The following is a 26159-nucleotide window of genomic DNA, read 5'->3' as shown; positions in this document are numbered from 1 at the left end:
GTGACTGAGCTCAATTTTTGCATAAATGAATACGGATTAAATGAGCCCTTTCATGATCTGCTGGCTCTTCCAACTGGGGCATTCCTATAGAATTCCTTAAGCACACAAAGCCAGACAAGCGGGATTTGTGAAGCAAACCGAGGTCACCATGCGATACTCTAAAAGGAGAAACAGGCTGGAGGTTTGGCAAGATTCAGATCAGGTCCTATTAAGGAATTTGGGCAGTATCCTGGACGAGTTTTGCAGAATTAATTTTTTATTAAAAAAAATCACTGACAGGGTTGTGGCTGGTGAGTCAGAGGCGCCTAAGACAGAGGAGCAAGGGCACCAGGAACTGAACAGCGCTCGTGCCCGTGGAGGTCGGCTGAGGACTGGGAGGACGTCCGCGCAGACGCTGCACCGTGTTCACTCACGCAGTCGTCACAGCGGCCTGTGAGGACAGGCCACATGAGTCTGTGCTTTGTAGATGAGCACAGTGTCATGGAGTACCTGAATCTGTAGCGCGAGGACCTCAGCACAGTGACCCGTGAGCACCGAGCCTCGCTCGCGTGCAGCCGGTCAGAGCGACACACACACACTCACACAAACACACATATTTACAAGAATCTTACTGGAACGAGATGCTCTGTGATATGGCACTAGGATAAGGTGGGTGGCAGTGAATGCCTTCTGTGATTCATTATTAAAGAAATCAAAATAAAACTATAATAAAGTTGTTGTCCCACAGCATGGAACACATATATACTGCCATCATTTCCCCCTCATCACCATCACCACCATCATCATCATCACCATCACCACCACCACCACCACCATCACCATCACCATCATGACCATTGTCACCACCACCATTACCACCATCACCATCACCATCACCACCATCACCATCATCATCATCACCATCACCATCATCATCATCGTCATCATCATCACCATCATCACCACCATCATCATCATCACCATCATCATCATCATCACCATCATCATCATCATCACCATCACCACCACCACCACCATCACCATCACCATCACCATCATGACCATTGTCACCACCACCATTACCACCATCACCATCACCACCATCACCATCATCATCATCACCATCACCATCATCATCATCATCATCACCATCATCACCATCATCATCATCACCATCATCATCATCATCACCATCATCACCACCATCACCATCACCATCATCATCATCACCACCATCACCATCACCATCATCACCATCACCACCATCACCACCACCATCATCATCACCAGCATCACCACCACCACCACCACCACCATCACCACCATCACCACCATCACCATCACCATCATCACCACCGTCATCATTGTCATTGTCACCACCATCACCCTCATGAACACCATCATCAGCACCATCACTATCACCACCACCACAACTCCTACAAACACCAATTTTATGTCCGATGTGAATGAAGCTCAGTTTACCAAAATCAATGCAAATGATTTGAATTTTCCCCCCAGTCCTCCCGCTTTGCTTCACTGGGGCTCCTGTGCAGGGTTTGCTGCTAGAGATAGCAAGATACCTGGGACTCCCAGGCCACCCAGATCGCTAAGTGTCCTTGCATGAGCTGCGATCTAGCCTTAGCTCTGGCTTATTTGGAAGGATGGTCTTGAAGGGCCGTAGACCAGGAGACCCACCTTTCCTCATGCCCATTCGGGTTCTGCCCAGCAGAGGTTATGGGATGATAGCACAATCCAGGCTCTGCTCTGAGGGGAGGACCTTCAGATCCAGAGAGGTCAGGTGACTTGTGCAAGGTCACCCAGCCAATGTGGGGTGCCTCTTGAATCAGAGTCCTGCTCTCATCTGTATTATAGGAATTCTGGTTTCCTTTCATCATGGCATTTGTGTTTGTGGTTATATTTTTCCTGCTGTTTCTTCTTTACCTCTTACAAGTAAATGGCACAGACTCAAGGCATAGGAAGCAATGAGCTGGCCCTAAGTTTGCCACTTGGTTCCATGGCCCCCTCCCAGGAAGCTCCCTTTCCTTGTGAGTGTTGAGGGAGTACATCCAGCAAAGGCGGGCCAAGAGCTGAGGCCTCCGTGGCCGTGGGCCCTGGGGCAGGCGATGGTGACCCGCGTGACAAGCCCCCACCCCAACGCAAGGTGCAGCGGCCCACCCCCTGCAGCTCCCTGGTCGGGGACGCCAGCTCGTGGGCACAGGGAATGCAGACAGACAAGCTCTGGTTTTCTCAGCGCAGAAGGCAAGCAGCCCTCTGAGCAGGGAGTGAGTTCTTTGTTTACACATGTAACAGCCTGTCCAGGCCCTCTTGGATGCTGGAGTGAAGACATCGCTCTGGCTTTCGTAGTCTGTGGGCTTTGTTGAGACAAGAGCTCCTCACTGAGAATGGTAAAAATCAACAGTCTGTGACGTTGGTCGTTGGAGAAATCACCCAACAGCTGACCAGAGACGAGATCTGAGCACAGGAGAGGAAGCCCATCGCGGCCCAGAGTTGCACTGCTTGCACTGCTCAGGGATAGAAGCCGAGTTCCAGAGGGAGAACGTCCTCACGTGTGGATGAGACAAGCCGGGTCGGTCACTCAGGCCTGCCTTGTCTCGCTGGGGCTCGGAGGCTGGTGCCGGGCCGGCCACGACCATCCTGCCATGTGGGGCTCCATGACTGGCCCAGATCATGATGCTGATCAAGTCCCGCATCAGGCTCCCTGCTCAGTGGGGAGCCGGCTTCTCCCTCTGCTACTCCCCCTGCTTGTGCTCTCTCTCCCTCTCAAATAAACAAAAAAATCTTAAAAAGAAAAAAATGAAAAAATATCTGAATTCTTATTTTGCCTCTGCTTTTCTATCTTCAGAAAGAATCGGCCACGTGTGGGAGATTTCCGCACGGCTCGGGTTACTCGAAGTGGCCCAGGGACGTCTGGGACACAGCTGCATTTTTATGTGCATTCTGTTAAGAACCAGAATAGACACATTTTATAGGGCTTGGCTGTAACCTTCGCACAAACGTGCCTGTGGCCACTTGGGTTTCGTCTTTGTTGGCTGCGACTTTCTACGCCGGTCTACACCGTTTGGGGCCATAAAAGGCAATGGTCCCACCTTTCTAATTATTGCCCATGAAGAAGGGCTATGGGTCAGTCATTCTAAAACTAAACATTAGCCTTCACTGGTGTCTGGTTAGCACTCACGTAGCCACCGACCTCGTTCTGTTACCTACACGTGTGTCTCTCGGCCGTTGTGGGCAGTTCCCTGGGGCGGGGGCTCCAGGCCAAATCGGCGTCCTCACTGGGATTTGTAGTAATGGCTGAAAGACACTTTTGGCTACACCTGCTCACAGACCCTTTTAGGCTGGAAACACAGCCCTAGAGACTCATTATCTCGATCCCCCTGTTCTGTGTGCTTGGGTGGGCCCCGGACGGCATTTGGAGAACCTTGGCTGGCCACCTCTGTGAGTGAGGGACATTCTTCTACCCAGTGTGTTATGGTTAGACTCCTAATTGATGTGATTCTCAAAGCAAACAGTTCCTCATCTACCAACTTCAGAGAAAAGATGCGTTCCAGGCCCCCACGTTGGGAGGTGAACCGTATTTATCAAATTCTGAGAAGACATAGCAAACATGCAGGAGAGAAACAGACACCGATATTCAGCTTTTTGCCCGGGAACTTTGGGCAAGCAGTGAGGTGAGTGTATGATCAGCCGAGTGTCCTCTAGTAGGTTCGGTAGGATTTGGGGCTGCAGGTGCAGGGGCCACGCCCTGTGGGAGCCGTGTTGTTGGTCAGGGTGTGGGCAGGGCTGCGGCCAACCTCATGGCGTGGCTCACATGTTCGCCATAGGACAGGTTTTTCTTCGGGTTCAGTATCAGCAAGTGGCATTTTCTCTCTGTAGCGTCTGAGTCAGGTAGACCTTCTGGTGGACCGTCCCTCTTCATGCCAGCTCTGGACTCCGATGCGTGGCTGCACCCACACCAGATGTGTCTTCTGTGTATTAACCTGACTCTCGTTCCCACCGGCCTCCCGTAGCTTTCCGTTTTCTCGGTCCTGATGTCCTCCTCCATTTGAACTTGGCTCGTCCTGCAATACGGGCCGTGGACCCAGGAAGGCTGAGCGAGGCTCCCCCGGCCAGCAGTGGACGCGGGTGCTCCCAGACACCTTCGTTCCAAACCATGTCCATTGGCACGGTCTTGCCAAGAGCTCCCGCCTCCATCCGCCGACTTTCTCACATTCTAAAAGAGTAAAGATGGCGGGTACAGAAGGAGACTGCCGAGGAGTCCTGGGGACGACAGCTTCCCTGATGCGGCCAGCTGTGTTGCCATCCGTGGGCACACTGTTGAGGAGGGAGACGCGTGTCTTACTGCGAAGCCCGGGGTCAGCCGATGCTGGTCATTGTTCCGTGGGGTTGGACCTGAGCAAGGAGTCGGGTTAAGGCGGATTCCCACCCAGCCGATGGGGGCGCCTGTCGCCGCGAGGGCTCACGGGGGGCTCTGGCTCGAGGGCTGTCTGCAGGCCAGCGGCAGAAGTCTGCGGGGACACAATACGCACTCGCAGTTTCAATATTGAGAAATGACTTGATGTGTAATTCAGAGAAACAGTGTTAAGTCTGAAAATGTGAAACCCGCAGCGTGGATCTGATGTAAGTTATCCTTTCTGTAAGCCTCACCTCCTCACCATGTTTGCTTATCTGGTCGGGCTTCCAGAAGGTTCTCCTGCAGACCTGCAAGCTTCAAGCTGGACGGGCGGTGGGATCCCGTTGACTGGTGCTGTCTGTGCTCTGTAAACGCCCACCGAGCTCTCGGTCCCTCTGTCCGCACTGTCCTGCGTGGCCTGCCCACTGGGCCGGTGCCCCTCCAGGCCACCCCAGGGCTTTCAGACCACTGGAAGGGGCAGAGCGCTAGCGTCCCAACCTGGTCGGGGGGGGTTCTGGGGGAAGCGGGCCCATCACTGAGGGGCAGGTCGCTGGGCCCAGGGAGCAGAGTCCCCGAAGGTCTCCTCCGTCAGCCGTGGTGGGGGGCGGGGGGCGTGTCCGCACCGTCTTCCCTGGGACCAGGTGGCTGGGCCGGCAGGTGCTGAGCGCACAGCCCGCGGCCTCGCTGCTAGTCCAGACTCCGGAAGTCAGGGTGCGGAGGCGCCCCTGTTCTCAGGTACCTTCTGTGCAAGGGTCCTCAGGGGTGTCAGTGCCTGATCTCCCTGGCGGTTAGATCCATGTCTGTGGCCCGGGAAACTGTCACGCCGCTGGGACTACGATACTCAAGTCACTCAGCCGGTTTCTGGAAGCGGGAGCTCCTGCTGGGGCACATCACCTTTTGCCTGTAAGACTCAGGGTGCTGCAGCTCCGGGGACCCTGAGAGTCCTCAGGAAGCGGAGGTGATTACTCAGCCCTTCTGGTGAGTGGACACTCTGCTCCCTGGGCCACTCCTTGTGTGCGCAGGGCCGGGACAGGCAGGGGGTGCATCAGGCAGGGGCTGCTTTCCTGCGTTCCGCCGCTTGAGGTGGTGCTTTCCAAAGCCCTCCTGAAGCACAGCGTTTCCCGCGTCCGTGATACTGACCCACGCAGCAATGACCCTTTTTCAAAGCGCAGTCATTTGCTCGAAGCCTGCAGCTGACTCGGTGGCGGTGGGCTTTGGGAAACAGGGCGTGCCGTGAGTCCGTGCCCCACCTGCCGAGTCTGCACAAAAACCTCATTGCTCGGGGTCCTCCGACTCCGGCATCTGGACAGGCTCTGTGTCAGCAGACGGTCCTCTTCATGTCTAGCACAGCCTTTCCTCCAAGAGCCCCTCCTGGTCAGAGGTGTGTGGAGTAGAAAGTATCCAAACCCACGTAGCTTGATTTTCCAAACTGGGCACAAAACTGTCCTTGCGAGACTGCCCTGTGCATCGGGAAGGCCAGAAGCACTTGGCGCCCAGCTCAGTCCCGGTAGGCAGACGGCTGCTGTGGACGTCGGGAGTTTAGGGCAGAGAGGTCGCGTCCGCCGTACGAGGCAGGAAGCGTTCCTGGGGAAGAGCAGCGTTGAGCGACTTTGTTAAAAATGGAAAGAGCTGAGCCGGGCGGTGAGTGCACCGTGTTCGGGGAGCGGCATGAGCCCCTCGGCCAGTGAGGCGCATGTAGAAATGGGGTTCACGTTCCGCCTCAGACTGTCCAGGAAGAGCTTGTGTTCAGGGAATACAGAAACTGTGCGGGTTCCTTGTTTGGTTTCCATATCACATCGTACCGTTAGATCTGCTCCTTCGGACGACAGGATTTCCAGCGACTGCGGCGGGGTGGGTGACGCGCAGGACAGCAGAGCCGAGGGCAGAGCCGCTCTCTGACCACGACCCACGGCTTCGCGCCGCAGACGCAGACAGAGATGGCTGTGAGTCGTGGCGATCGCGACGGAACTCCTCCCCTCTCGCATCTCCGGACGGGTGCTTCCTAAAGACGGCGTGAAATGATGGTTCCAGAACCTTCGCACATCGCCGTCAGAATCCCTGAGTGGATCGGAGGTCTCGGGGCCGCTGGTGGGTGAACGGCTGGTTGAGTGGGTCAACAGCGACTCAGGCTTGCGAGGAGTGACCTCCCGCACGGGGCTGCCTTCGCTGCATCAGCTCCTAGAAGCCGCCTCAGCCGTCTGCCCAAGACCGGGTTTCCCAGCCTCGCTTTTGTGCGCTTCCACGTTCGGTGCCCGAAGCATCCGAGTCCTTCTTCATTCGTGCCATTGCGGAGGTTTTTGGAAAATGAGAAGCTGAAGGCTGAGTCCGGGGTGTCCCCCACAGACCTCACCAGACACCGACTCTATCCGCCGACTTAAGACCTTGACCCCAAGTGACGAGCCACTGACCTCTGTCACCTGAGCAGCGGTCATCTTATCGTTGTTGGAAATGAGAAAAAGTGGCCCCACGTGAAGCCTGGAGGGGCCTCTTCCTCAGTCCCAGCTGCCCCTCAGAACAGAGGCCGCCCCGAACCCCAAGGGACTCTCTCCCTTTGCGCACGCTGGTGAGCAAGCCGGCCGGTCCACTTCCCCCCGCCCGCTGGAGAACACACGTCAGAAGGATGTCATTTGCCGTCTTTGGAGAGTTTTCTCTTGTGCATCTGTTCTCTGTGGGAATCAGAGGGTGTAGCGAGGCGGGAAACGGGCTCCAGGACGCGTGCTGGGTTCAGATAATCACTCGGACGTTGAGGAATGCGCACATCGGAAATCTTTTGATATCTGAAAGCTTCGGAAACCGTATTGCACGGGCCCTAGAGGGTTTGATCTGTGTCTTCATTTCTGGGGACAAACCACACATCTCAGAAATGGGGGAAGACGAACCCCAGAGGCAGGTCCTTGGCTGAGCCGTCTGTGGCACCGGTGCTCTGAGGAGCCGCCTCGGGCGTCCCAACGATGTGGACTCAGGGCTCTTGTCCCGTGGGCTTGGACTCTGTTAAGGGGAAAACCAAATGTGATAGATTGAGTTATAGCTTGAGAATTAGCCCAGAAGCAGGAGGGCCCTGCCGCTGGCGTGGAAGTGAGCGGGGGCGAGTCCTCTCCAGGAAGGCGGAGTGACCCTCTGCGGGAGGGGACAGAGGGTGGACGGGCAAAGCCAGCACCCTGGGCCGGGGGGCAGGAGTGTGTTCGGGGATCAGTGCTGCCCGCGAGTCGGTTCAGGGAGAACTTCCGCGTGGGGGATGGGGGGACAGCGGCTCCAGCGGGGGTTCTGCGAGCTGCGGGGGTCTGGAGCCCGGCGCCGGCCGGCCGGCGAAGGAAGGCACCAGGAAGGACGGTGCCGCCCCCCATCTCGGGGCTCTGTGGGGTTTGTGGAGAGCACGTCTGTCCCTTGGCTCAGCGCGGGCTCGGGGCATGGGGCCAACGCGCCTCACAGGTGGGCAGTGACGACGCGGGCAGGTGGACGGCCACAGGGACCAGGACGTTCTCTGCGGGTGTCAGCAGAACTCCCGGCGCGCCGCCTCTGCCCTCGTTCTGGAAGTGGGGGTGGCTTCCCGAGGCTGCAGGCCTGAGTGCAAGGGAGCGTCCCCCGCATGGCCTGTCAGAGCCGCACCATCTCGGGCTGTGCTCTGCCCTCCTGGAGTTCCGGGCCCACGGGCGGCACCCCTCTGGTTTCTCTCACCTCTTTAAAACATGTGCGCGGCTCTCAGCGGGTTTCCGAGCAGCACTGGAACGTGACTTTATTGTGGTTTTACAGAAGGGGCTCTGCTGTATTTGATGGGTGGGGTCGCGGCTCTCCACTTGCAGATGTCCCTGTGGCCACACAGGCCCTTACTTGGGGGCTGGGCGCTGAGGACCCTGCTGCCCCCAGAGCCGATACGCCCGCCCCCAGGACAACAGCCCGTGGAAGGCGGGGGCTGCCCACCCACCCCTTGGTGGCAACTCCCTGAGCCCCTTTACCCTCAGAGCCGTGGCCCTCCGGAGCCCAGGGGGTGGTCAGAAACCTCCTGGAATCATCCAGGCGCCATGACATGAACCCCGCGCAGAGACCACCGTCCTGGGGAAGAGCTGCGCATGGCGAGGGTGGCACCGACGCCGAGTCCCGCGGAGCAGACTCTTGTGTCCCTGCACGCCGGGACAGCACGGCCGTGGGGCACTCCGCGGCCGTGAGCTCCGCTCCCGGGTCAGTAAGTAGCCTGGCAGCTTCAGCGTCTGGGTCTGGGTGGGATTCCAGGAACCGGGGACAGTTGCTCAGGAGCTGAAGAGCATGGGGGGTCCCACACAGAGAGGGGAGCAAGGTGAGGGCCGACCTGCTCCTCACTCCGGTGGCAGGACTCGAGGGACGGAGCTCGGGCTGCCGGCAGGCTGCGTGTCTCCTGCTTGGTCCGCAGTCGGGACCCCCAACCTGCCCCTGACACGGCCGCACCCGGGAAGCCATGAGAAGGGCAGAGTCTGGGGCTGCACCTGTCCTCACCCCGACACGGCCCGGCTCGGGCATCCCGTGGCATCACAGGCCGCAGAGGTCCTCTGTCGCCGGACGTTCGTTCACTGTTCAATGACTCGGAAGCCCATCGGCACTCTGGGCACGGGCATGGGTGCTGTAGCGGGAGGTTCACGAGCACGTCGGACATTGGGGATTTATTTGTTATGACAGTGAAGGGGGGATGTGCTCAGGTTTGCAGCTGAAAATGGTTCGGTGGTCGTCCTGTTCCCAAGCCCCGAGTCCTTCTTAAATGACGCATAACGCTGTAGAGCGAAGTACTGGAAGGAAAAAGAAATGAGCCAGTCGTCTGAGAGAAGTCGTCTCTGTAAGGATGGAGCGCCCCTTAACTACATCTGCCAGGACAACGGGGAGCAGGGAGCCTGTGCCTGAATGTCCGTCCCCGGGGCGTGCGTTTGTCCTGTCGCCGAGCCTGGAGGGGGCTGCTCCCTGCTTTCCTCCAGCCCGGGACTGGGAGGACGCCGGGCGGTCAGACGGGGGACAGGGGAGGCCCCGTCCCACACCCTGGGTCACCCCGTCCTGGCCCGGTCTCTGCCTGGCTGTGGAGCCGCAGAAGGACATGTCCCTCTTCACCCAGAGGGCTTTGGCACTGGCTGGGTCACAGGGACTCTCTCTAACCATGGCTTGCGGCACATGAGCTCCCGCCCGCGGCTGCCGCGTCCTTACCTCCGGGTGTGGAGCGGTCGCGGCAGACCTCAGGCCCTTTCTGATTCACAGCTACGTTTATGGCGATGAGCGTGGCTTAGCTCCTAGAGGAAGGTGATGTTATCCCCAGAAATACTTCAGAAACAGCCTTAGAAATGCCAGCCAGCGAGTGCAAATCCATCCGTGGAGGGCGTCGCAGCGAGTTGTCAGATTCAGGACCAGGAAGCGATGCTTATGCCCACGGCCGAGTGTCAACTTCGTTTCCTGTGGACGCGCAGGATGCTTGGTCACAAAGGACCACGACTTCTGAAGGCATCGGGCCACGGGCGTGTGGCTGGAATTCGTTCTGGCTGCACCTTGGCTCCTCGATTCTGGGCGTCTCCTTCTCAGTTGCCGTATCTGTGATCGAAGACGTGCTCTTACCTCTGAGGTTTTGTCACTGGGGCTGAGGGGCTCGTTGTGTGATGACAGGTCATGGGGCCAAAAGGGTGAGAACGGCTTCCTGACGTCCGTAGGGGTTTGGAGGCTTTGAGAGTAAACATTAGACAGTTACTTATTTTAGTGGTCTTAAAAACACTCTACCTAAAAAACGCTGTTGTCAGTTTGGGAACATCGACAATGTTGTGGTCAGGAAAGATTCAGCTGGAACTAGTTGTTTTGTTCCGAGTGACGCTGAGAGAGAGAATAGCGTGGCTTCAACCAGGAAAGCCTGCAAAGGACAGTGAAGATAATCCTAATACTTGGTGAAAATATGTACCAGACCCTGGAGCGTTGGGGCTTGTCCTGTCGAGTGCAGGCGGCGGGACCGTCCCCTGGAGTGAAGACAGTGGAACTCTGTGCTCCTTCCTCCGGCCACCAAGAGCCCCCGTGTGTGCTCGCCCACACCTGGTTTTATGCGCTCCTTGAGGCGACTCAAGCCGGCACGTGGCACCGAATAGGGTTAGCAGAGAGTGACTGAGTGCACGGGGACAGGCTGCTGCCCTCCAGCAATGTAGGAAGGTTTGGGAAGCAAACACTTGTCTTTAAGATGGATATTCATAACTCACTTACCGACGGCTCCAAATTCCCAGCGCACGTCGCAGACTCAGATGACCTAACCACGAGGGAATTAAAGTCAAAGACCAAGAATTTCTGTGACGGGGCAGGCTGGGACCCGCAGAGCCCCCACAGCCACGCTCTCTAATGTGAGGACGGGCAGGGCCCCTCGTGTGCGCTGGCTCCATCCGTGTCTTCGCAGGAGTAATTCCGGAGCTCCTGGGCCCTTGCTTCCAGTCCAGCACTGACTCCTGGCATGTGTTATCGTCACCCGTCGGTGCCCAGTCACAAGCCTGTGGACCTTCTGTTTAGAATAGTGAAAAGATGTTGAAAGTAAGGAAATATGAAAATAAATATATAAAATGTGTAAACATAGAAAAGATGGGAAAATGGGAGTTATGACATGAGAATCAAGAATTTGTTTTTATCTTAAGGTTGGAAAGTTTCCTGCTTTTTCCTGAAGGCTCGTACATGCCAGTGGGCCGTCCCGGTAATCTCCAGCGTGGGCTCTGGACACCGAGTCGGCGTGGGCCTCGCAAAAGGCTCACTGAGGACGTGTTCCTTGGGGGCGGGGACCCCACCCTCTGACTCCCTCACCTCGGCCCTCACAGGTGTGCTCAGACCTGAGCTTGGACCGTCACTTCCTTCTGTGGCCGCAGGGTGGGGGCCTGCATCCCCCCCTCACCCCGGGTGGGCTTCAAGGGTGAACCCACGCCCCTGCTTGCCGAGGATGTTCTCTGCGTACTTGCTGCGCTGGGGCTGGGCCCCCCCGGAGGGTTGTGTCCTCCCTGATTCCCCTCGAGCTCGTCCCCGGAGGCCCCCACGGCCCCATGCCAGGGTCCGTCTCGGGAAGCCCATCCCTGGGCCGCAGGGTCAGAGATCTAGGTCAGACTGTGTCCTCCTACAGAGGACATCCCCAGCTTCTTCCCGGGGCTCCCGGCACCCCGCAAGTCTTAGGGGATCTGCTCTCGTCCTACTGTGCTCTGGGCCATGGCTCCTGCAGAGACCATGGGGCTGGCTGTGCGTGGGGACAGGCAGGGTTTGTCGTTGGCGCTGAGCCGGGATGTCAGGGCGTCTCTGCTCTTAGGTCTTCTCCGTGTCTCGGGTGGTCTCACGTCAGCTGCACTGCTGCTCGGCCGCTCTAGACAGTTCCCGCTTCTCTATGCCGGACTCTGTGTTTTCAACAGCGAGAATCAAAGCAGCTTTATTTCTCGCTTTTTAAGCGTCCCCTGCATGCTCTCCCGGCTCGCACCACGCAAACCTACAGCCAAGCGGCCGAAGCTTTACAGATGCTGGAAGGCAGATCGGCTGGGGTCCTACCCCCACACCCACCACCCCACGAGGCCATTTGCCCTGAAACAAAGGACCCAGTCTGTCGGCCTGGCCCCCCTCCCGTTTCTGTGGCGGGGAGCCCATGTGGTCACCTGTTGGGCAGTGACAAGCCCGTAGGTCAGTGTTGGCTGACACGGGTCCAAAAATATGGTTGTCTCCACATACTGCTTTCCCCTGATGGACGTCTGAGGACACCGCCGTCCCCTGCCCCTCAGCGGCCATCCCAGAGTGTCAGGTGACGGGAAGGAAGGCGACTCTGACTTTGACTCAGAGAGCGGTTTTACATGTGATCGTGGAGAAGTCCCGAAGGTGCACTGATGTCTGTTTGAAGGAAAAAAGATACCGTAATTTCTAGACAAAAAGCTTCTGTTTTTAAAAATAAGGACATTTTATAGAAAGTGAGGAACACGTTTATCTTGAAAGACCGCCGGTTGGATGATTGTAAGGGACACAGTCTCCACCAGGCTCCTGAGAGCCCGCGGTGTGCGGGGTGGGCTGCTCAAGCCTGTCCGCAGCCTGGGTATGCGGCCACGGTGGAGACCAGGGTCGGTGACCGTGGACGCTCAAATGTCTGCACTGCAGCTCCAGACCAGGATTAGGACTCAAGTGCTTTTCCCGGATGTCTAATCGGTCACCAAGGGTGTTCCTTGGATTCTGCAGATTAATGGGATCACAGCATCTTGAGGCTAAGCTGCTGGTTTGGTTTTGCCATGGGTTTGTAACTAAACTGACGTAGTAATTTCGCCTGCAGCTTTGGAAGGGCAGCGTGGTTTCCTCTGTCCCTGCACAGGTGTCTCTGGGCCCTGTGAGCGTCTGCCCGGGACAGCAGCCGGACACTCGCCATCCCCGAGCTCCTGGAGGCCACCCACGCGTGGTGCCTCTGGTCCGAGGCTTCCGAGGGCCAGTCCGCACTGGGCTGGAGAGCACCGTGTGTGGACGGCAGACCTGCATGAACAGTGCTGCGTTCCCGCCGAGCCTGAGGCCTGTGTTTTAACAACATAAGCTGTGGGGGGCCGTGGAGCCGCCCTGGGGCAGCTGCGCAGGGAGAGGAGGAGACGAGTCGTGGCTGAGGGTCCTGACTGTTGTGGGGCATCTGTCCTGTCGGCGCGTGGACCCACGAGGCCCCAGGGCTCCGGGGACACACGCAGATCTGCAGGCCCCCGAGACGGCCTGTCTGCAGCCGGAGCAGCGGCCCGGGGACACAGAGACTGGGGATGAGGGAGAAGCCGCGTGGCTGGGGGGCGGCCCCTTCTGCCCCAGGCCCGTCACTGCTTCCATCCCGTTTTGAGGCTGCGCCTGCGCCTCGGTGATGTTTCCTTTCCTGTATTTCTGTCACTTCCATGTGGTAAAAACTCCCTCAAAGGGTTCTGAACTTTTTCCTTCTGATTTCTTCTTGCTTTACGTTTTCATTTGCCGTTTTGTCTCAGAAATAGCTTTGAGCTACAGTCCCTGTGCGGCAGGGACAAACAGCACATTGTCACACAGGACTGGACTGCAGGGGCTGAGGCCTGGCCCCTCCCCCCGCTGCCCCCCAACCCCTCCCCCCCACCGCTGGCCAACACTGCAGCTCCCGGAAACCCTGACCCTGCAGGGACTGTGGGACTGTGCCCCCCAAGCCCCACCTTCCTCCCTGATTCGGACGCGGCCCCCACACCCTGCGTCCCTGGCACGGTCCTGTGAGCAGCAGGTGCAGGAGGTGGGGCTCCTGGAGTCCAGGGTAGATCACGACCCCGTGGTCCGCCCAGGTCAGGCCAGGACTCGGGACGCGCGCTCCGTCTCCTGTGGCCGCTACCGTGCGCCCAGCTCCTCGGCTGGGGTCTCAGCAAGCATGTGTGCAGCTGGCACCGTGGCGTGGTCAGAACCCCGACGAGCGGACCCCTGTGCACCACAGCCCTGCACCGGAGCCGCCCGGCCGGGAGGGGCATGTGCCTCCAGGAAGGCCTCGCGGGGGAGGCAGCTCTGTCTTCCAGACAAGCTCCGTTGTGGTTTATTTTCTTTATTTAAAAGGAAGCTCAGTGTCTTTGCACGTAAGAAGGAGTGTCTTTCCGGGACCACAGCTCCTCTGAGCGGCGGAACCCACCTCACCCAGATCGGAGTGAGGCAGGCTGTTTCGTGCAGCCGTGAAGAGGATCTTCAGCAGGACTGAGCTAATAGTTCTTGGTTTAGAAGCAAATTCAGCTTTTATGTCAACTTCTTGTGCATCGAAGGATTCTAACGTTTCCACACGCCCTGAGTCCAGTTTCCGGCTGGTCAAGGACACGCAGTCACCCTGAGCAAAGGTCACGAGGTCATTTCCGGTTAGAGACCGCGTGCTGCTTCGCTCCGTTTGGGGGATGTGGTTAAATCAGCAGCAAGCACAGAGCTGGGTGTGTCCCCGCCGAGGTCATGCCCCCCCACGCAGGCGCTCACACCGGCTTTCTTAGAGCTGCTCCCGTGAGCGACATTCAACAACCGGGGGTTTCCCAGACCCCCAGGGTCTTCCTCACCCCCTGCCCAGCCCTCCACGGCTGTCTCGAGGCTAACAGGCTGTGGGGGTCCTGGGGACCAGACCCTGCGGGCACCCGGGACGGGAATGGGGGCGGTCTGTCGTGCACCCCCTACCCCACGCTCCTGGGCGGGGAGCCCGTCTGCCTGTCCTCTCCTTCCTAGAAGCCGCCAGTCCTGCTGGTCACAGAGTCGCTGCCCCAGCCCTCCAAGGAGGCCGGCGTCCTCTCCCAGCCGGAGTGCGGGCGGCGCAGGGGGTGCCCGGGTCCGGGTCAGGTGTGACTCGCCCGCAGCCTCCCAGGGGAAGAGCTACGTAGACCATTGTTTTTTCTTGAAAAGTCGCATCCTCCCAAGGGTGAGCGTTTCCCCCTGGAGTAGAAGCCGCCTCTCCAGCTGTCACCCTGCTGTCCCTCCCTGGAGCGCTCACAGCTGTCCCTGGCTGGTGTACTTGATGAAGGGGGAACCAACCTAAATAGATTCCCGCCACCGGCCGCCGGCAAGTGCTCACACAGTCACACCAGAAAGTCAAGCGCCAGCAGGACACAGACAAAAGCAGAGTGTAGGTGACCGCAGAGCTGGCTGGTGTCCGAGTGACCAGCCCCCAGAGCACAGCACCACCGTCCTGCGCAGGCCCTGTCCTCCCGCGGCCAGAGAAGACAGCCCTGCTGCCCTTCCTCCTCCTGAAGTGGGGAAGGGGGGCACTGCCCCAGCGGGGGCCCGTGTGGGGCCTGTGTCTGGGGGAGGGGCTGCCGGCACGGGGGGTCTGGCAGGTGAGGGGTGTTGGGGGGTGAGCCGCATAAACAGGTGTTCTGAAGTCGGGGCAGGTCTCTGGGCCCCGACCTCCCGCAGGGTGACCTCAGGACGCCTTTGATGCTGCCAAGCACGGGGACCTCGGCTGTGACCCGGACCGGTCACAGCGGACCCCTGGGGCGTCCCCGGGATGGGGGTGAACGCCCGCGAATGTCTTCGCCTCACGCAGGGGTGTGATGAGCGTTAGAGCCTATCATTTACGATAATCACGATCCAGAACAGGGGCCTGGGGGGCTCTGCAGGTTGAGCATCGGACCCCTGGTTCTGGCTCAGGTCATGATCTCCCGGGCGGTGGGATCATGGTCCGTCGGGCTCTGCTCTTGGCGGGGGTCTGCTTGAGGGCTCCGTCCCCCTCGCTCAGCCCCGCTGCCCCTCACATGCCTATGCTCACTCACGCGCTCTCTCAAATAAATACATAAATCTTTTAAAAAATCGCACTCCAGGTCAACACGCGTGTGGCAGTGTGCGCAGTGACCTTCCAGCTGCGCCCGATGGGCTGCGCCCACACAGTTCCCAAATCTTCCCTGGTTTCTTTTCGTTGTTGTTGCAGAGAAAGACTTTTACGCTGTGGGTTTTGTGAAATATGGGGGACAAACATGTCTGTACTTTCTCTTTAGGTTGTCCTGGTGCCAAAAAGAATGAGTTCCTGACGAGCATTTTGGACGCGCTATCCACCGACATGGTCCACGCGGTCTCCGACCCCTCCTCCTCCGGCAGGTAGGCCATGCTCGGCAGCGGAGCGGGAGCTGCGAGGAAGCCCCAGGTGTCGGAAAGCTGGATGCCGGTGTGGCCGTTAGGCACCCGAGGCTGGTCAGCTTCTCCGGACCCGGCAGGGCTCTGGGAAGCGAGTCCTCTCCCAACACGTCCCCCCGCTCCGTGGGTCTGGAGTGGTTGGTCCGGCAGCTTTCCCTGGAATGCAGTTACACCGCCAAGGGCTGTGTCACCATGGGAAGAGCTGGAACCTGGGGTTCCCAGCGGTCCCCTCAGGCGGTGGCAGGCGGGACAGGAACAGAAGGCAGGGACCCTCACTCTGCTGGCGTCAAGCCTTGGAGCTGCATTTTCCAGTTATCGAGTAGATTTTAATACTTGGAATTGAAGTGTCTGATTTCCAGTTTTCAACATGCTACGTATTTATGTTAGAAAAACCCATATAATGTACGACTTACCATCCTGGGATTCAAGGGCACAATCAGTGGCATTATTTGCACAGACGTGGCTCAGAGGGTGACTCCTGAAACTTGGGCCGGTTCTCTCTGAAAGCGCCCAGGTGTTCTGCAGGTGTGGGTCTGGGGTTTTGAGTCGAGCTCCTGTAAGGTCCCCGAAGTCTTCTGACCTGCATCTCCCTGCACTGGACCCCCTGAGGATTAGTGAGCCCATCCCTCTCTTCGAAAAGGCTTTTTCTGAGGAAGAATCTTCCTATTTCCTGGCCTTCCTGGCCTTCCTCCCCACTCCTGCCTGCAGAGCCTTGACCGTCCTGGCTCTTCTGATGATCTAAAGTGTCCTGGTCTCCTCAGCCCAAGGCTCTCTCTGCCTCTCTTCTTAAGAGTAAGACTCAAGAAGAGGGAAAAGACCATGCTAACAGAAAATGTTACAATCAAGCAGTAAATTAAGCTTAATAAAGCAAAAAATAAAATAAAATAATAAAGAAATAAAAAGGCCTACCTCTCCAGCTGACACAGTCTGGGAAAGCTTGCTCTAATCTGAGGAGCTGGGCTTGAGGACAGTCAGTGAATTACTGTCTGAGAAGCTCCTCCGAAGGCTGGAGGTACTCGGTGGCCTTCGAATGCCTGATCCCTGTGCGGTTTTCACAGTCGGGGGAACACGAACTCCCCGGGGCGGGGAGAGCCTAGACACAGATGCCAGCGGAGAGAGGGCCCGCAGGTGTCCACACGCGCTCTTCTCCACCGTCTGCTGAGGGAGGAGGCACGTTTTAACATCTGGGACATTTTCCAAGACTGGACTCAAAGCAGAGCTTCTAGGAGAGATTTTAGTTATTTATATCTTAAAATACCAAACTTTTTTTTTAATCCAAGGGAAAGAGTCTAGATGTATTTTTATTTGCTTCTTCCAGCCGCTCTGTAGGATCGAACAGAATGCCAGTGACTCCCACTTAGAGGAGTCAGGAACCTCGGGGTCCGAGGGTTTGCTGGGGGCCGCGGCTAGGCCGGCTGACCCTCCGACTCCGAGGAGCGTGGAACCCAGGGCAGGGAGGCTTCGGGCCTTAGAGACTCGGTCAACACCAAGTGTGTAATAAGCACACGGAGTTCATTGTGCCCTTTATAATTTTGAAACCAACTTAAAATGTTCTTGCTAAATTCCTTTCTTTAAATTATTTTTAAAAATTGCTCCGTGGACGGCGAACCCACACAGGGTTAGGCGCCAGCACCGTAGCAGTGACGTGCGGGGCCGCCTTCTGGGAGCGTCGGAGCGCACCCTGTGCCTCCGGCGACGGTCAAGGGCAGGTGTCTGATGACCTCGCGTGCTCTTCCAGGCTTTCCGAGCCCGACCCCAGCCACACGCTGGAGGAGCGAGTGGTCCACTGGTACTTCAAGCTACTGGACAAAAACTCCAGCGGGGACATCGGCAAGAAGGAGATGAAGCCCTTCAAGAGGTTCCTTCGGAAAAAGTCAAAACCCAAAAAATGCGTGAAGAAGTTTGTTGAGTATTGCGACGTGAACAATGACAAATCCATCTCCGTGCAGGAGCTGATGGGCTGTCTGGGGGTGACGAAAGCAGAAGGTAAAGCAAACCCAGAGAGACCCCCAGAGAGACCCCAGCAAACCCAGAGAGACCCCCAGAGAGACCCCAGCAAACCCAGAGAGACCCCAGCAAACCCAGAGAGACCCCCAGAGAGACCCCACTAAACCCAGAGAGACCCCAGCAAACCCAGAGAGACCCCAGCAAACCCAGAGAGACCCCCAGAGAGACCCCAGCAAACCCAGAGAGACCCCAGCAAACCCAGAGAGACCCTTCCTCATTGTTCTTCACCTTGCGGAGCGTCAGGTCCCGACGCCCGCTCCACCAGCTTCCTAGACAGTGTCGCTTGTCCCCTAGGTCGGAGGTGCCGCTTCCCTGTAGGTCATTGTCCGTAGACGGAAACGTAGACCATCGGGAACCTGGCCCATGTGGCGGGTCCCCTTCTCTCTGACTTGTCCCCGTGTCCCTAGTTTCTGTCATGATGGTCACCCAGCTTCATCCACCGTGGTGGTTCCCGGCTGGATCTGTGACATGTACCTTGCCCAAGTCTCTAGTTCATCTTAGACGATTCAGGCTTTATTGGGAAGAGTCGTGTGCAGGATCTCGGAGACCACTCGCACTCAATGGCGTCCTGGAAGTCGGCCAGCGGGGCTCCCCCTGCGGGGTGCGGGTGGAGAATGGAGGCCGGCTCACGGGTCTCCCAGATCCCAGAAAGCAGCCAGGCACACCGTGGGAGGTGACGATCCCTGCACGTGTGGCCCTGGGACCAGGGAGGCAGTGCCAGGCTCAGGCTGAGGAGCTCATTGGAGGTCTCTGAGGGACTGATGTCTGAGCACAGCCCTCAGGATGTTGGGAGGGAGACCAGGTGGGTGTCGTAGGCCAGCACTGGGGACACTGTCCTGCCTCGGGCCCCTTGGGCATCTAAGAAGCCAGCTGTTTCACTCCTCTTGGCTGGAGAAAGCTGTGGTCCACCAGACCCTGGTCGTATGATGTCCCAGAGAACAACCTGCTGTGGGTGAACCCCTACTGCCCTAAGGGTGGGGGTCTCGCTGTCTGGTCCCTGCTCTGGGGTGAGGAGAGTCAGGGCTTGTGGCCCGGTGAGGAGCCCCACTGGGGGCTGTGCATGGGCTCTGGATGGACGGCTTTGCTCCAGAGTGAGTGTTTCTCTGTGTAGGGACTGGTTTGCCCTGATAGGGGCCATTCCCCGGGGTCAGCAAGGCCCCAGCTGGGGAAGCATTGGGAAGTACAAACATGACTGCCGCAGCTCCTGGATCGAACCGGCCCCGGGACCGGATTCACCGGGATCATCCCGGTCCCTTCCTGACAACCTGATTTCCTCGGTGCCCGGCGGGGCGCCGGCATGACTAGGGGATGCCCAGCTCTTGACCGTGATGGTGGCACTCGGCTCCGTCCGCACGGCCCCGCTGCGGCGCAGAGCAGAGGCTGGGGTGGGGTCACCGCGTGGGTTCGGATCCCGCAGGGAAGAGCGTGCGGCTGCGGGGCAGCTGGGCCGACGGGGGAGGCCGCTGCCCATCCCCCAGGGCGACGCTGCCTCCCTGCTCAGGGGTCCCCGCAGGCAGTAGGCGGGGAGCACTGGGGCCGCGTCCTTCCTGATGGGGAAGCCCCTCGCTGGGGAAGTGCGGCGTCGCACAGAGGGTGGGGGTGGGGGGCGCCCACTTGCAGGGAGGCAGCTGCTCCGGGCGGTGGGGCCGGTCTGCTGCTGGCCATGTCCTGAGAGTGGTCCCAGGGGTCTCTGTGCACCGGGCAGGCATGGGGCAGGGAGAGAGTGTGTCTCCTGCGCCCGGGGAAGACGGCAGGGAGTGATGGAGCTCAGTGGGTCTCCTCTGACGCTGCCCTCTTCACTAGAAACATCCGCGGCCTACGCTCCTCAGGCCGACAAGCGTACTGAGTTTTACAGTCGTATTAGGAACCAAGGACATGGCTGATGAACCCCTCCTTCCCCCGGAAAGCCAGCTAAAATTTGGTGAAAGTGGCAATTTGGTCAAAAATAAGCATTGGGGATTTGAATTCGTAACAAGTTGATTTTGCAACTCTTATTTTCCTGGAGGAACTTCTCTGTTTTCTACTGTTATTTTCATTTTCAATTTTGATTCGTTCCTTCGTCCTGCCCTGCGTACTTTGAAAAGCCAGAAAAACCTCAAGATTCAGGAGAGGGTTAGTCCGGCGCCCCCAGTGTGCGACGGTACCAGTGTCCTTGTTTCCTTCATCTTTACTCACTACTGAGCATGTTTTACTCTGAAAAAATCAGAAACGAAACAAAAAACAGATACCATGTGACTTTGTTCTTAGACACAATCAGACCCGAGTCTGTCTTTGTCTGAACTGTCTCTGTTCCCTACACACATCCATGCTTGTGTTAAAATATTTCACGACAAGACAAGGGGTCATCACCCATGAACTTCCTAATCACACTTAATTTACAAGATGATACAAGATTTTGCATCTAAAATATTACAACTAAAATACATTATTGGAAAACTGGATCTGAATGTTTGCTATTACAAAAAAAAAATAAAAGCAGAAAAAAAAATGATTGAAACTATTGAGAAATGATAAAACCAAGAGAGGGAGTATTTAAAAAAAAAAATCATTGAATATTACATCATTCCCGCATGAGTCTCCAAAATGACCATTACACAGAAACTCAGCAATTAAGAAATACTCATTTTTGACCAAATTATCTCTTTCAACTGGACTGTCATGCTAGCTGTGTCCCTTCCGGGCATGCTGGGGATGGACGGTTGCTGCCCGGGGGCGCGGGGTCCGCGGGAGCCGTCGGTGTCCCTTGTCACCAGTGGCGCACACACTCCCGACCGTCCCTGAGCACCAGTCCACGAAGGGGGCTGCAAAACGCTGCCTCCTTCCCTCTGGTAGTTTTGTAATTTTACTGACGTGGCCTTGCTCCGCGTGGCCCTGCGGTGATGGGGGTGGCACCTCTGCGGGCAGGGAGGGCAGGAGGAGCCCGAGGAGATGAAGGAAGAATGTAGGGAGGGGAGGGTCATCCTAGAAGCCAGGGAGCCAGGCAGGTGCCGAGGAGCTGGACCCGGGGGCGCCCGCAGGACGTGGGTCTGAGCCTCCCGTCTTGCCCTCCGCCACAGGCCACGTGGTGAGGCCACGGGTCAAACACCACGCCTCTCCCGCCTCCCCCTCCCCCTTCCATTTCCCTCAAGGATTTGGAAAAATTATGTTGAGCCAGACATGTTAGTTTCTCATGAATTAAATAAAAAAGCCCCAGAGATGTCAGAGAACCCGCGTGGCCCCTGCCCAGGGCCTCCTGTCCCGAGGGGGAGCTCAGCGCGGTAAGACTGGCCTCTGGTGAGTTGATGGTCCTTTGCAAGTTTTGGAAAAATGAAACGTTCTTCTACAGTTGGACGAGAGCATTGGTGTCGTTGGAGAAGCGTGGACACGGCGCCTTCCGTGGCTGCCGCTGGCGGTCGTGCTGCCCCGCACGTGTATGTTCTCCTGCCCGGGAGGTCGGCAGCGGACGGCGTTTCCCTGAAGGGATTCTGATCCTTTCCTCAGAAACTGGTTGAAACGCTCATCAGCGGAAGCCTGGCTGGTAACCGTGTTTTCTTCTGTTTTCCCGCAGCCCCTAGAGCCAACGCGGAAGGCGCCGCCAACAGACAGGTGAGTATCGCAGCGGCGCTCCGCACGGGGAGTTTGCCGGTGTAACTGTGGCAAGCCCGGCTCGGGAGCCCGCAGATGCGGAGGGCAAACTGCCTTCTCAGCGAAGAGCCGTCCGGCAGGCACGTCAGACCCACGTCCGCGAGCGGCCAGAAAGAGCCTCGCAAAATTCCACCAGAATCAGCAACTTGAAGATTTCGTGGTTTTTTTTTTTTTTTTACTGTTAGAAATTTCACTTATTTTGTTGTTTTTACAAAAAAGTTCAAGTCCTTTTGTTTTGTGGAAACATTTAAAAAAAAGAAAAACAATTATCCAGGGATTTAGATTTACCATTTATTTTTTATAATTTGTTACGGAGATTCCGTGGAGACCCTCTGGCCATTCAGGGGAACCTTCCCTCCTGGGCATCTTGATGACACAAACCTGCTCCAGAAGCCAATTCCCGCGCCCGCCCCGTGTGCTCGCAGACCCGGTTCTGGGTTCGGACTCCCGGAGCCCCGTGTGGGCAGTTACGGTAGCTGATGGGGCTCCCCGGCCGCGGCGCCCGGAGTCGGGAGTGTTGTCCGGAGGGTAAACAGGAGGGTCCGTGCTTCTCCCTCCCTCGAAGCCAAGGCAAGACCCTCCCACCTCAGGACCACTTGCCAGTTTGTAGTTGATCTGGTCCTTCCCGCTGCTTGACGTCGGGGCAGCAGGTGCCAGGGCGCCCGGTGTCTGTTGCAGGTGTAAGTGGAGACCTCCGCTCGCACCTTGGGTGTAATTTCAAACCATTTCATTAGGAAAGTCGTGTGATAGGGTTTTCTTTGCTTAGCAAGTGTTTACAGTTTGAACTTCTTAAAACCTACCACAGATCACTTGCACGTTAGGACAGGGCGGGTCGGAAAGCGCTACCCCGGCTGAGGCGCCCGCAGGTCCTTGTCATTCCGCGGTGGTGACAACTGCCACATGGGCTCTCGGCCCAGAGTAAACTCTTTCGGGACACGAGCCTCCTTCTTCGGCTGTCTGCCAGAAGACGGAGTGGGGGCACCTTCTCCAGCTCTCGTTGCGGTGCCCGGTGGACGGACGGACTTCCCAGCCGCTACTGTGAACTGTCACCCTGGACCAGGTCCCGTGCGGAAGCCGGCCGTGGCTTGCATGGGATAAAACAATGGAAGGCCGTGGATATTTCTTTTTTCCCTTTTTTTCTAATGCCCACCTCGTGGCCATTTAGTCCACCGTGAGTGTTGACGTAGTGTTCGAGGGCTCACCTGACGCGTCTGGCACGCGGTGCCCGTCACGTCACGGGCCCTCCTTTGTACGTGGATGTTTCTTTGAGGAGAAAACATAGTACCAAGCACCGAAATATTCACTGTATGAATAACCAGACGAGAAACGTTGAAGCAGGGGAGCCAGGAGGCCCCCGGAGCTGGTACTGATTCGGAGAGCGAGCTGTCTTTCTCGAGATCTCTCCTTCCCGGCAGGACTCAGACGGGACCAGGGCAGGGCTCCACGCCAACCTGGACATGGGCTGTGGGCGAGACGTCAGCCCATCTCCTCCAACAGTTCTTTTTTTTTTTAATTTTTAAGATTTTATTTATTTATTTGACCCAGAGAGAGAGGAGAGAGAGTGTGAACTAGAGGGAGAGCCGCCCCCACCCCCACACCGGCCGGGGCCCCCGCGGGACCCCCTCGCAGGGCCCTGCGATCACGGCCTGAGCTGAAGGCAGACGCGTAACCCACGGCGCCCCCCGGCAGCCCCTCCCACACTCATCCGGAAGTGGGGCGCGGCGGCCCGGACCTTCATCCACGACAAATCAGAGCAGAGCGTCCCTTCAGCTCGGTCAGGAGATTCCGTCCCTTCTCTTCCGACCTCCTCCTAGCGTCTCTCCCCGGGGAGCGGAGCCGGCCCAGAGGCCTCCTGAATGTTCAGTTCTACTAAATAATGAAGCAGAAGCAAGGGTCAGTTTCTATCAGTAGGTACTGGTACACTTGGAAAAGCAGATGTGGGAGATTGTAGATCGCTTTTCCTCTCCATTCCAAATTACTATTAATTGGCAGTCGGGGCGCAGAGCTCCCGTATTCAGCAGCAGACTTCTCAGGTGCGTGTCTTCTGAGACAAAGACTTGTAAATGGAACGGACGAAAAGAAAAATTAAAAATCAATGACGCCTTTACAAACTTGAAGCATAAATTAGATTATTACGATTGTTTCCTTTTTTTAAAAAAATTTTATTTATTCATTTGAGAGAGAGAGTATGAGAGGGAGAGGTCAGAGGGAGAAGCAGACTCCCCGCCAAGCAGGGAGCCCGATGCGGGACTGGAACCCAGGACTCCGGGATGATGACCTGAGCCGAAGGCAGTGGCTTAACCCACTGAGCCACCCAGGCGTCCCTGTTAAGATTATTTTGTATAACAAATCCAAAGGGACAGGAGACTGCACAGAACATTTCATGTACTGAATCTATTGAAAATATTTAAAGTAAATGCTGATTTTCTCCGCCGGTGTGTTTGCCCTGATATTCCTGATCACTGAGAGAGGGGGAAGTGCTGTGGTTCATGTTTGTTAATGTTTGTGTTTTTATTAATCCTTATGCCCCAAATGACCGAACCGGCGCTCTTTCTTTTTGCATCTTTTAAAAAATATTGGTTTTGCTCTGTTGACAACAGGTCGGATTATGTCGCCCCTAGAAGGCAAGCCTCGCTCTTCGCAGACACGGCATGGGAACGTCCTAACGATGTCTCTGTCTCTGTCTTTCTTTCAGCCGAGGAAGCACGGATAGTGGCTCACACAGCCAAGGCCGTCCGAGACATGTGGGAGACTCCCTCACCAAAAGGCAATTAAAAAACAAAACAAAAACAAAAACACATAGTATTTGCACTTTGTACTTTAACTGTAAATTCACTTTGTAGAAATGAGATATTTAAACAGACTGCTTTAATCTGTGAAATGGAAGAGCTGGCTTCAGAAAACTAATCACATACAATGTATGTGTCCTCTCTTGACCTTGGAAATCTGTACTTGGCGGAGATGTGTTTGGAATGGCTTTCAGCTTGATTTCTTTATCCTACACATGTCGACATGGTAGAAGTCTTGGCTTCAGGCACCACAGTCCCAAACCGGTGCCTTTCTCCCCGCCAGGGCTACCCTCCCAGCGACCCCACGGTCGCTTCCTTTGAGTCCCGCGGTGCCGCAGGAAGCTTCCTTAGAAGTGTGCGACGCGCTACTGTCCCCACACTGCGGCCAACACGGGCATGGCCTTGTTTGTTTCTTGGGATTTTTGTTTGTTTTCTCTTGCTGTCCAGAGATCTTATTCCCCCCCACGAGTCCTGCAACCACTAAGCCATCTTTCCTGGGAGGAAAGGCTTTATCCCACCTATCTTGATGAGCTGCTTTTCCTTTCCAAGCTTCTGTTGGAGCTTTGCCTTGGGCTCGGGTTAATCACGCCCTAAAGTACTCGAGAATGACACCCCCCACCCCCGCGCTGTCCAGACGCCGTGTAAACAGGCCCGCGGTCAGAGGACTGGATTGAGTCCTTGCCTGGCCGCCCTGGGCTCATCTGTCCCACTGCCTCTCCTACACGGGACCATGACCTGTCCTACCCTGCTCCACTCTGGGGCCTCCTGCAGGGTCAGATGATCACCTGAACAAAGTCAGAGTATCTTCCGTAGGGAGGGCTCCTCCTGCAAAAGCTGGGGGCCGGACGCTGGTCTTGGCCGCCGAGAACGAGCGCCTGCGGGTCCCGGGCTCCCTTCTCTCCCGGTGGCCTCGGGAAATCCGCGAGCGCCGCTTGTGAGAGCAGGGTCAGGAGCCGAAGGTCCACACCGTGACGGCGGGACTGGCCCGCAGGCACCACCAGCCGCCCCCAGCGAGCGGCCCCGGCGCGACAGAGCCATTGGGAGGACGGTCCGAGGCTGTGCGGGCCAAATTGTGATGCTATTTTAGCTCCAACTTTTGGTCGGAAAAATAACCTCCGTGGCCCCAAATTCCACAACACGCGTCATGTAAAATGATCTCGGCATGAAGCTATTTTCTGAGGCTTCTTACTTATTTAAGTGGTAAAAAAGTAAAACCCGAAACTTTGGAGTCACAAAACCAGCTTAAGTGTGTGTCATCGTTGTTCAAGGAGCAGTTACGACCCCAAATTTATTGGATAATCCTTCACATTTCTGAACTTTGAATTTAATCAGTTTTCTTAGATTCAAATAAAATATGCTATGAAAACTCTGTTTACTGTTTTCTTTCCAGCAAAATACAGCCCGTCATTGCTTACTCTTCTGCGACAAGGACCACCTACGACAGCTGGGCTGGGGCGGCTGAGTCCTGGCTCTGACCTCGGGGTGCGACAGGGACAAGCTGCTCAGACTTTCTGTGCTTTCGTCTCCTGCTCCGTGACACAGGGAGGGTGGCGGCCCGTGCCTCCGGGGGAGACTGTGTGAGCGGGTTTGTGCGGTGCTAAGGGCCCGGCACAGAGGGTACAGGTCGGGCCCTGCCGTGGGAAGCGGTCGCTCATTCACCGAGTACGGACTCAGAGCGGCCGAACGCACCGCTCGCTGCCAGATGTGACGGCGAGGACGGGAGATACAAAGAAGCTTCTCACTCAGAGCTGTGGCCACTCACTCAGCCCCACAGTCCACAGCCTGAAGGCCGTGCA

At 56.9% G+C, this 26159-nt stretch overlaps 1 protein-coding gene across 2 annotated transcripts in view; it reads left to right on the top strand.

The window, feature by feature from the left end:
* Positions 1 to 25729, top strand: part of SMOC2 (SPARC related modular calcium binding 2) — a 148575-nt gene extending 122846 nt beyond the window's left edge. For both annotated transcript variants that reach the window (XM_032338451.1, XM_032338452.1), the window contains exons 10-13: positions 15808 to 15907; positions 17682 to 17929; positions 21498 to 21535; positions 24270 to 25729. In XM_032338451.1, the coding sequence (XP_032194342.1) occupies positions 15808 to 15907; positions 17682 to 17929; positions 21498 to 21535; positions 24270 to 24287 (404 nt within the window). In that variant the 3' untranslated portion in view covers positions 24288 to 25729. The remainder of the gene's footprint in view (positions 1 to 15807; positions 15908 to 17681; positions 17930 to 21497; positions 21536 to 24269) is intronic.
* Positions 25730 to 26159: the final 430 nt, after the last annotated feature.

The sequence above is a fragment of the Mustela erminea genome, chromosome 4, assembly GCF_009829155.1.
Source record: "Mustela erminea isolate mMusErm1 chromosome 4, mMusErm1.Pri, whole genome shotgun sequence".
NCBI lineage: Eukaryota > Metazoa > Chordata > Mammalia > Carnivora > Mustelidae > Mustela > Mustela erminea.
Note: the sequence above shows the minus strand (reverse complement) of the source record. Positions and strands in the feature narration are given on the sequence as shown.